This window comes from Anastrepha ludens, chromosome 3 (assembly GCF_028408465.1).
Source record: "Anastrepha ludens isolate Willacy chromosome 3, idAnaLude1.1, whole genome shotgun sequence".
Classification (NCBI taxonomy): Eukaryota; Metazoa; Arthropoda; class Insecta; order Diptera; family Tephritidae; genus Anastrepha; species Anastrepha ludens.
In genome coordinates, this window is record NC_071499.1 from 60,255,198 (window position 1) to 60,269,290 (window position 14,093).

General features: G+C 37.5%; 1 protein-coding gene across 1 annotated transcript in view; it reads right to left on the reverse strand.

The window, feature by feature from the left end:
- Window positions 1-14,093, reverse strand: part of LOC128858062 (chitin deacetylase 1) — a 145,769-nt gene that overhangs the window by 92,515 nt on the left and 39,161 nt on the right. The window contains exon 3 of the mRNA XM_054093996.1: window positions 11,816-11,927. Coding sequence (XP_053949971.1) covers window positions 11,816-11,927 — 112 coding nt within the window. The remainder of the gene's footprint in view (window positions 1-11,815; window positions 11,928-14,093) is intronic.

Consider the following 14,093-nt stretch of genomic DNA (forward strand, 5'->3'; position numbering starts at 1 on the left):
TGATGTTGGAGCTCAAAAAGAAATCGTTAGGTGCCAAACCAAGGCTGTAAGATAGATGACCCATTAATTCGATCTTTTATGTGCTCAAAAATTCTCTTGTGTGAGTCTATACGGGACGGCTCGCTATGTTTTAGTGAAGGATGATTTGCCCTCAGTGGTTGGTTTTCCGAAATTCTCCGAAAACTACTGGTGAACAAAAGGTATACCATTTAGAAATTACTGCCTTAAGTTTCTCTAGTGGTACAGTTACGACATGACTAGGTTTTGTGAAAAACAGCCCATCATTTGTTTGAGCAATTTTTGATGGATTAAGCTCGTCTTGGAACACCACTACTGTCGATTATTGTTTTGTTTTTGACTCATATGCATATATCTAAGATTCGTTACCTATTTTGATGACATAGACGTTCTTTGAACCACCGCGCTTGAATTTCTTCCACATTTTTTTACACCAATTGACATGAGCCATTTTTTTATTCCAATTTATATCTTTTTTAAAGATTTTGGAATAATTTGCAGTAAAATGATTGTACGCTCAATTATTATTATTTTTTACATAAAATCCACCTAGCATGTCGAAACTTTCTAGGTGATGGGGAAATGCGTAGTAAAATGTTCTTCTATATGTGATGTTTTTCACAATTGGAGTGAACTACAGTTTTGCGCTTGATGACGAGCCTTTTCATGACAGAAATACCGAAAAAATAACTTTTTATATCGTTTGGTATTTCATGTCCGAGATTTGGTACGCGAAAACTACCCAATAGCAGTCACGCACCAACCCATACGGCTACGGCAGCCTTCATACGTACCCAATTAAGGAGAAAACGGTTGGAGTTTGTGAAATTGAGAAAAGCTTCACTTTAAAGAAAATGTATAATTTCACATTAGGTGGCAACGCTATAAAAATAAATTTTTTTTGGAACAGAGTTTTCTGAAGACTTAAGCCCATTTTTTCTAATAAACAATAATTTAGTAATATAAACAGCTGGTAGCACGCTGCTGATATATGTTACGCACAATTACGGTACATAGGTTTTCAAAAAAACTTTAAATCGGAGAAGTAGTTTTAAGTCATGCTCTTTCGAAGCTCTCGATTCCTTGATTTTTTACAAAAAAAATTGGTGGCAACGCCAGTTAAAAATATTGTGTTATTAAAATTTGTTTGAACATCATTTGATACCTTTACAGTAATATTCTCAAATGTGTGAACAATAAATATTTTTGCAAAAAAATTTAGGTGGCAACGCTAAGAATTTTTTTTTTTGGAAATCGGTTTTCTGTATACTTTTGCCTATTTTTTAATAAATTATAATATTTTAATACAAAAAGGTGGCAACACGATGCGAAGATGAGTATTACATGCAAAGCATTTACAATACATCGGCTATCAAACACTTTAAAAAATGTTCAAATTAGGAGAGCATTTTTTTAGTTATGCTCTTTCGAGTAAATCAATCCGCTGATTACCAAAAAAATTGGTGGCAACGCCAGTTAAAAATATTTTTGTATTAAAACTTGTTTAAACATCATTCATTTGATTTTTATTAACGTTTATGTAAATTGATAAATTGCTATTTTTGCAATAAAATTTAAGCGGCAACGCTATGAGAACAATTAATTTCGGAATACATTTTTCCTAAAACCAATTTCCCTGATACTCATGCTGTAATACTTAAGCCCATTTTTTACGAATTAACTGTTTTTTTATTAAAAACGGGTGGCAGCACGCTGCGAAAATGAGTATTACACGCAAAGCATTTACAGTGAGTCGGCATACAATTATTTTGAAACGAGGAAGTAGTTTTTTAGTGACGCTCTTTTGAAAATCTCATATCTTAATTTAAAAAAAAATGTTGGTGGCAATACCAGTTAAAAATATTTTTGTATTGAAACTTATTTAAGCATCATTCATTTGATACATTCACCTTAATTTTCAAAAAAATTGATAAATTGCTATTTTTCCGAAACAATTTAGGTGGCAACGCCATAAAAAATATCTTTACAATTATTTTTTACTAAAAATATCTACCTTGATATCCATGCTGTAGTACTTAAATACTTATGAATATTTTTTAATAAGTTATTAGTTTTTAGTACAAACAGGTGGTAACACGCTGGAAAAAAAAGTTTTTAGTAAAGGAAAACTGTGACCTTTAGGGAGCACTCTTGATTGTCTGTTTGTAAACTGCAGCTGTGTAGTTTACAATATGAGTGACATGAGACGCCAATTGCAAAAATTAAAAAATCTGACTAATTTTGCGCCACCTTTGTAGAGATATTATTCTAACTTTTGTCAGAAAGACTTGCAGATGTATACTCGTTCAATGTTGTACATACTAATAAGAAAAATTGTGTCGCTATTCTACCTTCTTAAGAGTTGATTTGCTCGCCTGAAACATCCAAGCAATTCCAAACTTAATAAAACCCCTTTCAAATTTTTAAATATTTACTCTTCAGTTTAGCATTCAATTTACGTATTATTCGGCTGTTAATATTATATTTGCAGAACACTTTCTTAAAATTCCTTTCCATTCACTTCTCCTGTCCACCTTATAACGCAACAACAAGCACTGTTTACGGTATAGCCTAACGACTGTTTGTAATGAAATTGAAGTCATAAACTGTTAGTCAATCCAGGAATTAGATGTATGGTAGTGAAAACGGATTTCTAGCACATTGAGACAATTTACAAAATACGAGGGCTTGCAAAATACATAGATGTATCTCAACAATGCTTACGTGCGCACACATTTAGATATTGCACTTTACTAGCTTAGAAGCAAATGTATATTTGTATGTGTGTTGGCAAAAGCAATGAAATTCTTAATACGGTACAACAAACATAAATCCTTGATGAGGCCTAAAAGTCAGCAGTTGACAAGTGATAACTCTAGCAATCATCGGCACATTTAGCTAAAGGGATATACTCGAGTATACAGAACGAATTTCCTATTATAACATTCGATTATATAATATGTATATAACATGCGTGTTTGTATGTGTGTGCTCAACTAAAGTGTAAAGGAAAGGCAAGCCATTTTAGTGAGATTAAAAATGCTGAAGTACTGACATGAGAAACATATTGTAAACAAATTTTAAATGTTGGTGGAGCAGTAGGCATCTGAAAGGAGTGCACGTACATAAAGACATATTTATTGTGTACATGCAGGGAAAAGGCAAACTAATATGGAAATATTCAAGTATAGATATTGGCATTAGATAGAAGATATTATACTAGTCCATCATTGACAAGAATACTATCAATAGCGAAATGATCATTTTTTGGTTGGCATGCACTGATATTTTAACTGTTATTTCGCTGGACAATTGAAATTTCGAAGGGCAACACTGTGTCAAAAACATAATTTCTCAACGTGGAAAAAATTTAAAACACTAACTGGTAGTTCACAACTGGTATTTTTCTCTGCAGGGATACATCGGCATATTTTCACAAATATACTCGTTTTACATCTTTAATATGCAACATGTAAAACTGCAGTTGTGAAAAATCTTGTGCTAGTGAAAGTAATATTATTCCACCATAAGCAAACTGTCACACAAGCGACTATGCGCTCATCATTCTCAATGTATTGCAAATATGTAATAGGTATAGTTTGCCTGAAAAGCTTAGGAGAAGAGTGAGGCGAGGATAAGAAGGAGAGAGAGGAAAGTAGAGATGAGGGATGACCCGTTTATTACAAGTTTATTTATCTGAGATTAATAGCCCAGAAAATTTTCTTTAAAAAAGTCTCGTGGTTCGGAGCCTTTAGGAGGAAGTTAGCTCTTAAGATCGTGGTTGAAAAGTATGAAAGCAGTGTGCGCTATTTATATACTAACTGGTATTTCCCAAACCAGTTGAGAGATTCAGATTGGATGAATCCAATAATGTTGAAAACATGAATATGGTAATTTGAGCACTTACTGGCATGAGAAATAATCAGCAGAACTCATTTACTACTAAAAATGGTTCAACCAATAGTCAACAAGTTTAGTTGAACCCAGACAGATTGTTATGGTCGAGCGTTCAACACCTCAAATGCGCCATTGAGTCGTTTTATACATAACTATAATTTACCAAGCATTTTTTATACTTTGAAGATTGATAAAGGATTAGTGAAGGAGACCAAGCTATCCAAGACACTTTTTGTCATTTTACCAACCAAATAAAAGAGTATTCAGGGCGATACTAACATTTTAAACATTTTTTATGCAACATTAAATTTTTACTTTTATATTTTATGGGTTACATTTCATTTATCATCATATTTCCTCGAGTACCGTTGCGGAGCATAGGGCCAAAGCAAAATTTTTCCACTAAGTTCGGTTCCCTGATTTTGCTTTTATTTGCTGCTACGTCAGATTTTTGTTCACAGCTTTTATTTCACTTTCGATGCAATGGTGACATGCGTTCCTAGGTCGGCTTCGGTTTCGCTGATCTTCGGGATTATAGTCTAGTACTTGTCAGCTGATCTCCGTGCCTCCCGGGTGTAGTGTTTGGCCGAGTCACCTCCACTTTCACTCCCTGATATCTTACGCGAGTGATTTCCGTGGCATCGTCGGGGTAAGTCGGCGTTCGGTATACAATTGTCTGGGTACCAAATGCGCAGGATGTACCTCAAGCTGCGATTTCCAAACACTTGCAGCTTTTGAATGGTTTCTCTCTCACCTGAATAGAGAAGGACTGACTTAACATTTCAACTAAAGATTCGAAGTTTGGTATGCTTGCTGATTTGTTTGGACAGACACACTGGTCGGAGACTTGCAGCTTTCTTTCTGCTCCCTTACAAAAACATCAATTTTGCATTGCAATTGGCTTCCAAGGCAATGAAAGAAATTCACTTTGTCAATGCTATTCTGTACAATATTGAATGATTCGTTTTTCGCATTTATCGCTAAATATTTTGTTTTCTTTAGATTTGTGTTCAGCAGTGCGAGAGTTCTTTACAAGGTCGTTGCATGTCTGATCTGAGCTGAGAAAGCTGTACTATATGTTCAGCAAAATCTTGATCTTCAAGATCTACATTTCTTTGGTGAGACAAAAAGGTTTTTTGATCTAGTATAAGTATATGTAATAATAAATAATTCTACTATGACAACTAAACAGATTTGAATAGCGAAAAACTCTAACCTAACCTAAGACCTACATATGTTTCATATAACTAACCATCAAGTCGATGTGTTCTTTATTATGCACCATCATTTTCTTCCTTCTTGTTCTAACAAAACCTCTACGTTCAATACTTATCATCAAATACTCAAAAGTAATTTTCTTTTCCTCACTTTTTACATTTTTTTTAAATGTTCAATCATTTGTTATTTTTTAAGCTCATAAAAACCACAAAGTCATGTGAGTCTGAAACAAATTTGCATGAGTTTATAAATTTAGTCTTTAGAGTGGGATATACGTAACTTTGTGTCTGCTGAATTAGATCGAGTGCACTAAGTTTCCTCTAGTTCGAAATTTTAATGCGTGAGGTGTTTGCTCACTGAATTGTGAAATTGAAAACAGTTTACAAACTTTTTAGCAAATTCTTGGTGTGACGTTGCGGGGAAAGTAATTTTAGAGGTTTTGCATAATTTTACAAATTTCGCGCGCAAAGTTATATGAGTGAGCTGCGTAGTAGAGACGAGAGGCGTGAATAGAAAGAAAAATTTGCTTCATTCGCACAAATTAGTCAGCTGTTTCGTCTGCAAATTCTTCATGCTTTATTGGTGCTATTGGATTATAAGATACTTGTATGCTTTACTTGAACTTAATTACATACACATCACAAATACTTTGATTTAATGCCTCTAGTCAGACAACGAAAAAACTTTTTAGTTTCTGATATCAAAAAAAAAAAAAATCTTACATTTGAGTAATAGTAATAAGAACGAAGGGATGCACAAATTTTGTATGTAACGGGTGATTTTTTAGCTATTATCTTTTTAAACAGTTGATTTAAACAGCTGACGCACGTTTCGTTTTGTTTCACTGTCAAACATCTTCAGTTTGGTCTATAATTTAACCATGAATCGTCTTACAAAATCGTCTTGAACCGTACTTCCTCAAAGATGCTACGAATCGTAACGTAACTGTGAATGGTGAGCGCTACCGTGAAATGATATCCAACTTTTTTTTGCCCAAAATGCAAGAGCTTGACTTGCATGACATGTGCTTTCAGCAAGACGGTGCCACATACCACACAGCACGCGTAACAATGGACTTGTTGAGAGACGAGTTCGGTGAACATTTTATTTCACGTTCGGGATTTGTCAATTGGCCGCCCAGATCGAACGATATAACGCCTTTAGATTATTTTTTGTGGGGCTATGTTAAAGCTCATGTCTATTCAGACAAGCCTGCTTCAATTAACGCATTGGAAGATTAAAGCATTTATATGTGAGATACCGGCCGAAACATTTGAAAGAGTATGCCAAAATTGGACTAAGCGGATGGGCCATTTGAAGCGCAGTCGCGGTCAACATTTGCATGAAATAATCTTCAAACATTAAATTATATGGACTGTACTATCGATTTAAATAAAAATTTCATACATTTTTCTGAATTTCAGATGTGTTTTTTGAAAAACTAGCTCTTTAAAAAATAGCTCTTAAAAAAGAATCCATAAATTTGTGTTGTGCGATAGAAGTTTGCCAAAAAATGAAGTTTTATAACACCTTAGAAAACCATATGATTTGTTTACAAAATGTACACCGAATAGGGTTATGAAATTTTTTCTTGCAGTTTGGTCAAGTCGTGAATTTATAACACAAATCTATAATATCTACTATAACTACGAACTGGCAGTGCTACGCAACGGTAACATCAGCGACTCATTCACCAACAACGCTGGCGTAAAGCAAGGTTATCTCCTATCGCTCCTTCTTTTTGCCTTCGTGCTAGACGACGTTATGAGCCAATTGACCCTGCCAAAAAAAGTATCGTATAAAGTTTCACCGGACAAAAGTTTTCGAGCACCTGGACTTCGCCTATGAGATTCTTCTCCTCTCTTAAACTCACTGACATACAAGCAAAGTCGGACAGACTAGTCAGGCTGGCACGCACTGTCGGACTTTAGGTCAACATCGCCAAGACGAAGGCTATGAGAGCCAACCACAATAAACCACGATGTATAATGGTTGACGGGTGCCAGTGGAATTTGTCAAAAGCTTCGGCTACCTTGGCTGCATTATCACGGCAGACGACTGCTCCGCCGCTGAAGATGTCTACAGGCTAGACAAAGCAAAGTATGGGCGAGTTCCCAAATCTCCAACGCGCACTGAACCGCATATATTCAGCTCATGGGTGAAGTCCGTATTGTTGTTTGGAAGTGAAAAATGGCTGGTCTCTAACACCATCACACAGGAACTACAATCTTTCGTCAACAAATGCCATCAGTAACGACACCCTGAGGAGGTCAACGAATGTGGAGTTCATCCTATGGCAAATCAAACGCAAAAAGTGGCGATAGATAGGACACAGGCTAAGAAAACCATCAGATAGCATTACGAGAATCTTACTGTACTGGAACCTTCGAGGGAGCAGAGATAGACCAAATATAACTTGGAGAAGGTCGATGTTGCGCGAGCTAGCAGATGCCGACATCACATGGGACGGCACAAAAACAACAGCCCAGAACCATGTACGATAGAAAAGTATTGTGGAGGCCCTATGCTCCCGAACGCAATGAATAATGATATAACAAAAAATCGATGATAAAAGGTGGCGCAAAGTTAATCATCTATTGGAAGATTTATAATTTTTGCAAATGGCGTCGAAAGTTAGTCATATTTGACGCTTGTGAACTAGAAGCTGCAGTATACAAACAGACAAGAAATGGGGGGCCTAAAGATCAAAATAAAGATTTCCATCACTCAAAACCATTTTTTCATTCTTATTTAGTAAAAAAAGTTACGAAAAATCAGAATTGGGTGATTAATTTTGCGCCACAATTAAATTAGCAGGCTTAAAGGTATATGTTCTTATTAACAGGCATATGTAATTTTATTATGAAAATATTTACTGAATTCTACTACAAAACTTATATAAGTCGAAGCTACAAAAAATATTCAAAAAATTCTCATCAAAATTTTAACAAAAATATTCGAGAAATTTTAAATTTTTTTGCAAGAATATTTAAACAAATTTCAGAAATGCTGCTTATACAAATATATTCCACTGAATTTTATTAATTTTTAATTTTCATTTAATTTTTTTTCTGACAATATTTGGTACTTTTTTCAATTTTTCCCTATTTTCAATTGTGGGCAAAAATTAAGATGAATTTGGTTGTAAAATGAAAAATCTATTTATTCTGGTAAATCAATTTCACCCCCTTCAAAATAATCTCCTCTCGATGAAATACACTTATGCCAACGATTTTTCCAATCCCCGAAACATGCCAAATAGTCCATTTCCGGTATAGCCATTAGCACCTTCTTCGATTCAGCTTTTATCTCCTCAATCGACTCGAAACGTGTTTCCCGAAGTGGTCTCTTGAGTTTTGGGAATAGCCAGAAGTCACACGGAGCCAAATCAGGCGAATACGGTGGTTGCGGAACGATATGCGTGGAATTTTTGGCGAAATGGTCACGAAGAACGAGTGCAGTGAGAGACAGTGCATTATCGTGATGCAAAAACCAAGAGTTGTTGACCCATAATTCTGGTCTTTTTAGACGAATTGCTTCACGTAAACGACGCATAACGCTCAAATAATATTCCTTATTAACAATTTGGCCAGGTGGAAGGAATTCATAGTGCGCCACACCACGAAAATCGAAAAAAACTGTCATCATGACCTTTATTTTTGAACGACTTTGACGTGCTCTTTTCGGTCTGGCCTCGCCTTTAACACGATATTCGCTTGATTGGTCGGTTGTTTCAGGGTTGTAAGCATAAAACCACGACTCATCTCCCGTAATGATGCATTTGAGCTTGTCCTGATAGTCTGAAAGCATTGTTTCACACACATCAACGCGACGACTTTTTTCCAAAAAATTGAGAGTTTTCGGTACCAAACGAGACTTGACTTTTCGTAGGCCCAAATGGTCTTTCAAAATGGTTTTCACAGATCTTTCTGATCCTCCGACCATATCAGTAAGGTCTTTAACAGTCAACCGACGATTTTTGAGCACTAACTCCTTCACTTTATTGACGTGTTGGTCATCTGTTGACGTCGATGGTCGTCCGGAGCGCTCCAAGTCATCAACACGTTCTCGACCCTCTTTGAAGTCTTTGTACCACTTATAAACATTTTTCTGCGACATGGTCGAATCACCAAATGCCTTCTGCAACATGCTAAACGTTTCCGCAGCCGAAATTTCATTCCGCAAACAAAATTGGATGGCACTTCTCTGCTCAATCAAATCAGACATTGTAAAAATCGAAAAATACACTCTTGGTCGTTTGGTAAACACAAGCGTAAATATATTACTGATGATGACATTCACGTGAAAGTTGGCCCAGATGTTATTAACAGTGCTGCCAAGTCATGAAAAAAATAACTAGAGCGAAATTTTAATCCCGCGAAGTTTGACAAATAAATTCACCTTACTTTTTGCCCCCAGTATACTTTCAATACCTAAACTTAACCTTCCATGGAGTATTTCACCATATATTCAAGAAATTACGTCTTTGTGTGCGAAACGAATGACTTGAAGCCTTTCACATAAGCAGAAGTAAAGCTTTGAATTTTGTTCTTGATCGCTAAAGTGATATTTACACACACACATACACACAATGTTGAGAATAACAATTTTTTTTATTACTCAATTTTATTACCCTATCAACCTACGTGAATCCTACGTTTTCAGTTCCAGTCTTTGCTAACTTCTGGCTTGAGTTCTAATTTGGATTTTTGCATATGCCAGCAAAATTTTTTCGACAAGCCATGCTGAAAATTCGCCTGACATAGCAAGAAAGTGTTGTAGTAAGCGCAATAATCATAATAAAGGCAACGTGTAAATTGTCCAATGCCCGTTGCAGTAAAGACTTCAAATCCACGCTTTGGTGAATTCTTCCTTTAGCAATCAAATAGCAAGCACTCAAAAGAGTTGAAAGATATTTTAAAATGAGAGCTACATATACTGTTTGACTATTTCTTTTATCCTCATTCTTATTCTTTTTTGCTGCTGGTTTTTTTTGGACATCTCATTTAGTTGACATTTTTTGGCTTTGCTGGTGAATGTATGTAAGTGTGTCAGTGTGCACACCTTAACCATGGTTGCGCCTCTAAACGATGTGCCACGAACAGCATGCTTGGCTGCATTTTTCGTGACACCATAATATATTTTTGCATTTCTCTTTCTTGCCATTTTCCCATTTGCTCTATGACTCAATTGCAACGCCTTTAGAGGAAATTTTCATTTCAGACTTTGCTGAGCTACACAAGATTTGTACTAAATCCAGGATGGCAATTTCAGTTGATGCTCGTAAGCATGTACCAGTACATGATATGATGTGCATTGTGAGAGCGTATGTTACATAAGTGTATGTATTTGTATGCATGTGTGCATGTATGTGTGCATTGAGACTTCTTTGTGAGTGTGTATGTATGTGCAACGGCAATAAAATCAACTCAGCTGTGTGTATTTTGGTGTGGCTTCGGCTTTAAATGAATTATGCGACATTTACTCTAAAGTGCGCCGTTACCGGCAACCCTTCAAATGTCCTTATGGCCTAAACCTCGCAAATACCAGCATCTGAACAATCCACTCATTCAACACACTGGCCCACAGTGATTGCTGCACTTAACCCTTGCGACGACTTTCTCTTCTAAATGCCAGTTTCAGCTACTTGGTCACACATCCATTGACACGCACACACACACGCATGCGTAAGGATTTGTGTTGTATTTTTATATGTATAAGAATATGAACCTCAGCACTTCGACGGCCTACCATTTAGAAGGGGATTGCGTATACGCTCTGACGTACTCTGTTACCAAGCTTTTATGCATGTAAGAATATACGAATATGTGTAGGTAATGCCACTCTTGTGCTTGTGTTTGCTTCACCTACTTCTTGCTACAAAAGTCAATTTGTCTTTCTAACACATACAACCACACATCCAGGGAATAATTCGTCACTACGCACATACATACATACATCCCAAGGTGTGTATGTATGCATATGCGTATGTTTTGTTGGTGTTTTTACAGCGTGTTTGTCTTACCTGCTGCAGTTCTAATCGAATTTCCATTTGCTCTGAGGCCAATTTCCAATTTCATATTAAATGTATAATAAATTATATTTCAACTCGTAAGACGTTACGTTGCTGCAGCTTGCCGCAAGTGCGAGAGTGTGGGTAGGGTCTGTTTGCTAACATGGCTCTACATGTATGCATATTAAAAGAGCAGCTGCTGCATAAGGCTCTTTTGTCGTTAATGCGAATACATACACACACTTATACTGACTCACTTTTGCACTGACTACCTTGGTCGCCTCAATTATGATTTATTGCAGATTTTACTGCTGTTTTTACACTTTCTTGGATTTCTTACTTGCCGTAGCTTCTGGGTATACAGACAAGTACATAAGTAAATATTCATGCACTGCATATATACTCGTATGTATGTCACATATTATTAGATATATACATATTTATTTATATACATATTTTACTTGGCACAAATCTGTGAGTGCATAAAGCGGATTGATTCGATTTTCTCTATTTCTAAACCCTAATTTATTATTTATGATCAGTTTTGTGTGTACATACATACGAGTATATTGTAAAATATTGTAATATGTTTGGTAAATATTTTATACAGTATTTTGCTTGGTGTCTTTGTCGCTCATGTATGTGCTTTATGTTTTTTGTTGTACTTACTTGTAGGAAGTGGGCCACATTTCGCTTCTTCCTTGAAAGTGCAAAACTTTTGAAGATCGTCAAAGAAGAGTCCGGATGGACAACGATTCAGATAGGGGAAGCCATCGACGCACTGAAATTATAATGAAATTTTAGTTCGTATACCTACGACTCGTATGCAGATGCGGGCTGAGTAAGCAATAATTTGATTTGAGGTTAAATAGTTACGTTTATTTGCAAGAAATTTCTTATTATAAAATATTGTCACAAAGGTACATACGAGTGACGCCAATTTTTGGGATTTTCGGAATCTTATTTTGTAGTTCCAGAATTTTGAGACTGTTCCGAAAGGAGGAGATTTAGAATGTTGTTGAAGTTCTTTGTAACACCCACATTTGTACTCAGCAAAATGAAATATTTTGATTAAAAACCTTTTAGCAAAGAAATATAATTTCTAACAATTCATGTAAATGTACATAATCCCATCATTTCCATCCCTTGCCCCCCTCTCCTCTAATCCAGGTTGTTATGCGTTACTGTGTCCAATGGATGGTTTGCAGCCAAGGGTATCCGGCTGTTTTCTAACGGCGTGCACCAGAAACTGAGTCACCTCAGGAGGTAGAATGACCTTGCCATGGTAGAAGGAACTGCCCTGGTCGACGTCTCCTCTTTCCTCCCTAAAAAACTTAGTTCGCCACGCTCGCCACGCCAATCAGCGTAGACGATTTTGAACATGGGACAAAGGAAACCTAGCGTCGGATAAAGAAGGCACATCAAAATCAAGACCCAATTCCTCGAGAAGGTCAGGTCTTTCTACAAAAAGACCATTCACATAAGCGGAGTAAAGCATGTGGCTAAGCCAGGGCCTGATTCCCGCCCGTCCCTTCGGTGACTACCTCAACGGCGCGAGGCCTCTTACTGGTCACCATAGTAACAATTCCAATTCTGTCATAAGGCAAGTTGGGAACGACACTCCATCTACGTCTGGTGCCAACAGGATACCTCCCCTCGCAACACAGTTCTTTGGAAGCAAGATCTGCCCTGTCAAAAGACAAGCGGATATTGCTGTCCCTGTCACTCCAGGTGACACAGGAACTCTGGGAGGAGAAACACCCATAGAAACATCGGCAGCATTGGTCCATATGGTTCAGCCAATGGTTCCTCGTACCTGCCTTTCTGACACTATCACTACCTCGGGTAGTAGCTACCCCCGCAAGTAAATAAGTGCTTCAGAAAGGTACTATCGTACCCGGCGATCCAACTTCAGGATCATGGAGATACTCAAGGACATCAGAGTAGAGGATCTGGCTGAAGAATAGCCATACTCCAAGGGGTGGGCTGAAGCCTTCATTACCGAACATCGGGAGAAGGTCAAAATAGACTCTTCGCAAGGCAAGCGAAAACGATCGAGTGAAGGGGCAACAGCTGAAGGCAAAATAACCAAGGTGTTCGCCACTCCGACAATTAATGGAAAAGAAGTCTTGCGTGGAAATAACAACAGAGGATTCGGGATCTGAGATCCCATAACTGAACTGCAACGGCCTCTCGATAAGGTTGACGAAATAATAAACTGATTACCAGAGAGGGTCGAAATGTGCACTGAAATGATTGCGAGCGAGACAATGGCAGTGACCTAGCGTTTATCATACGTTCAAAACATCTATATACATCTATAGCCAGCTTTTCTCGCTTCCTGCACCTCAGAAGCCCCTAATTTCCCCTACTAAATCCTCGGCGATCCCCTTAACCACCTGGATAAAGGAGATCGAACTACAGCGAAAGGTGAAAGTCTATGACAACAAAGTATGGCCCGTTAACAACCTCAAAATCTTGGGCGTCATCTTCGATAGTTTGCCCATCTTTTCAGCGCACACAACCGCGATTGCCACTATGGCCCAAAACCGCTACAAGGTCATCAAATCGCTAGCTGGTCTGGCCGGCTGGTTCTGAATTATGATGCGCCCGTCCAGTCTCCTGACAACAGTGATGCGCAGTGAACAGAGTACCGGACCTGCAGTCAGATGGATCTGATGCTCCACTTACAATATCATCAAAACGATTCTTTCACGGTTAAGGAGCACAGAAAAATGCTCAGCAAGCAACTACTACTTGGGTCCTACCGAAGCAGTCGCGTCGTAGACATTTGCTAGAGCCTGAGGTACCTCCAACGACACTGGAGATCCAGTACAAAACACAACTACAACTGCTGGACCGGACAGTATATAGACAGATTTTAAACGATATTCATCGGGATACTCTCACCATCTTCCTAATTTCCCGACCCCCGAATGTCGTTATC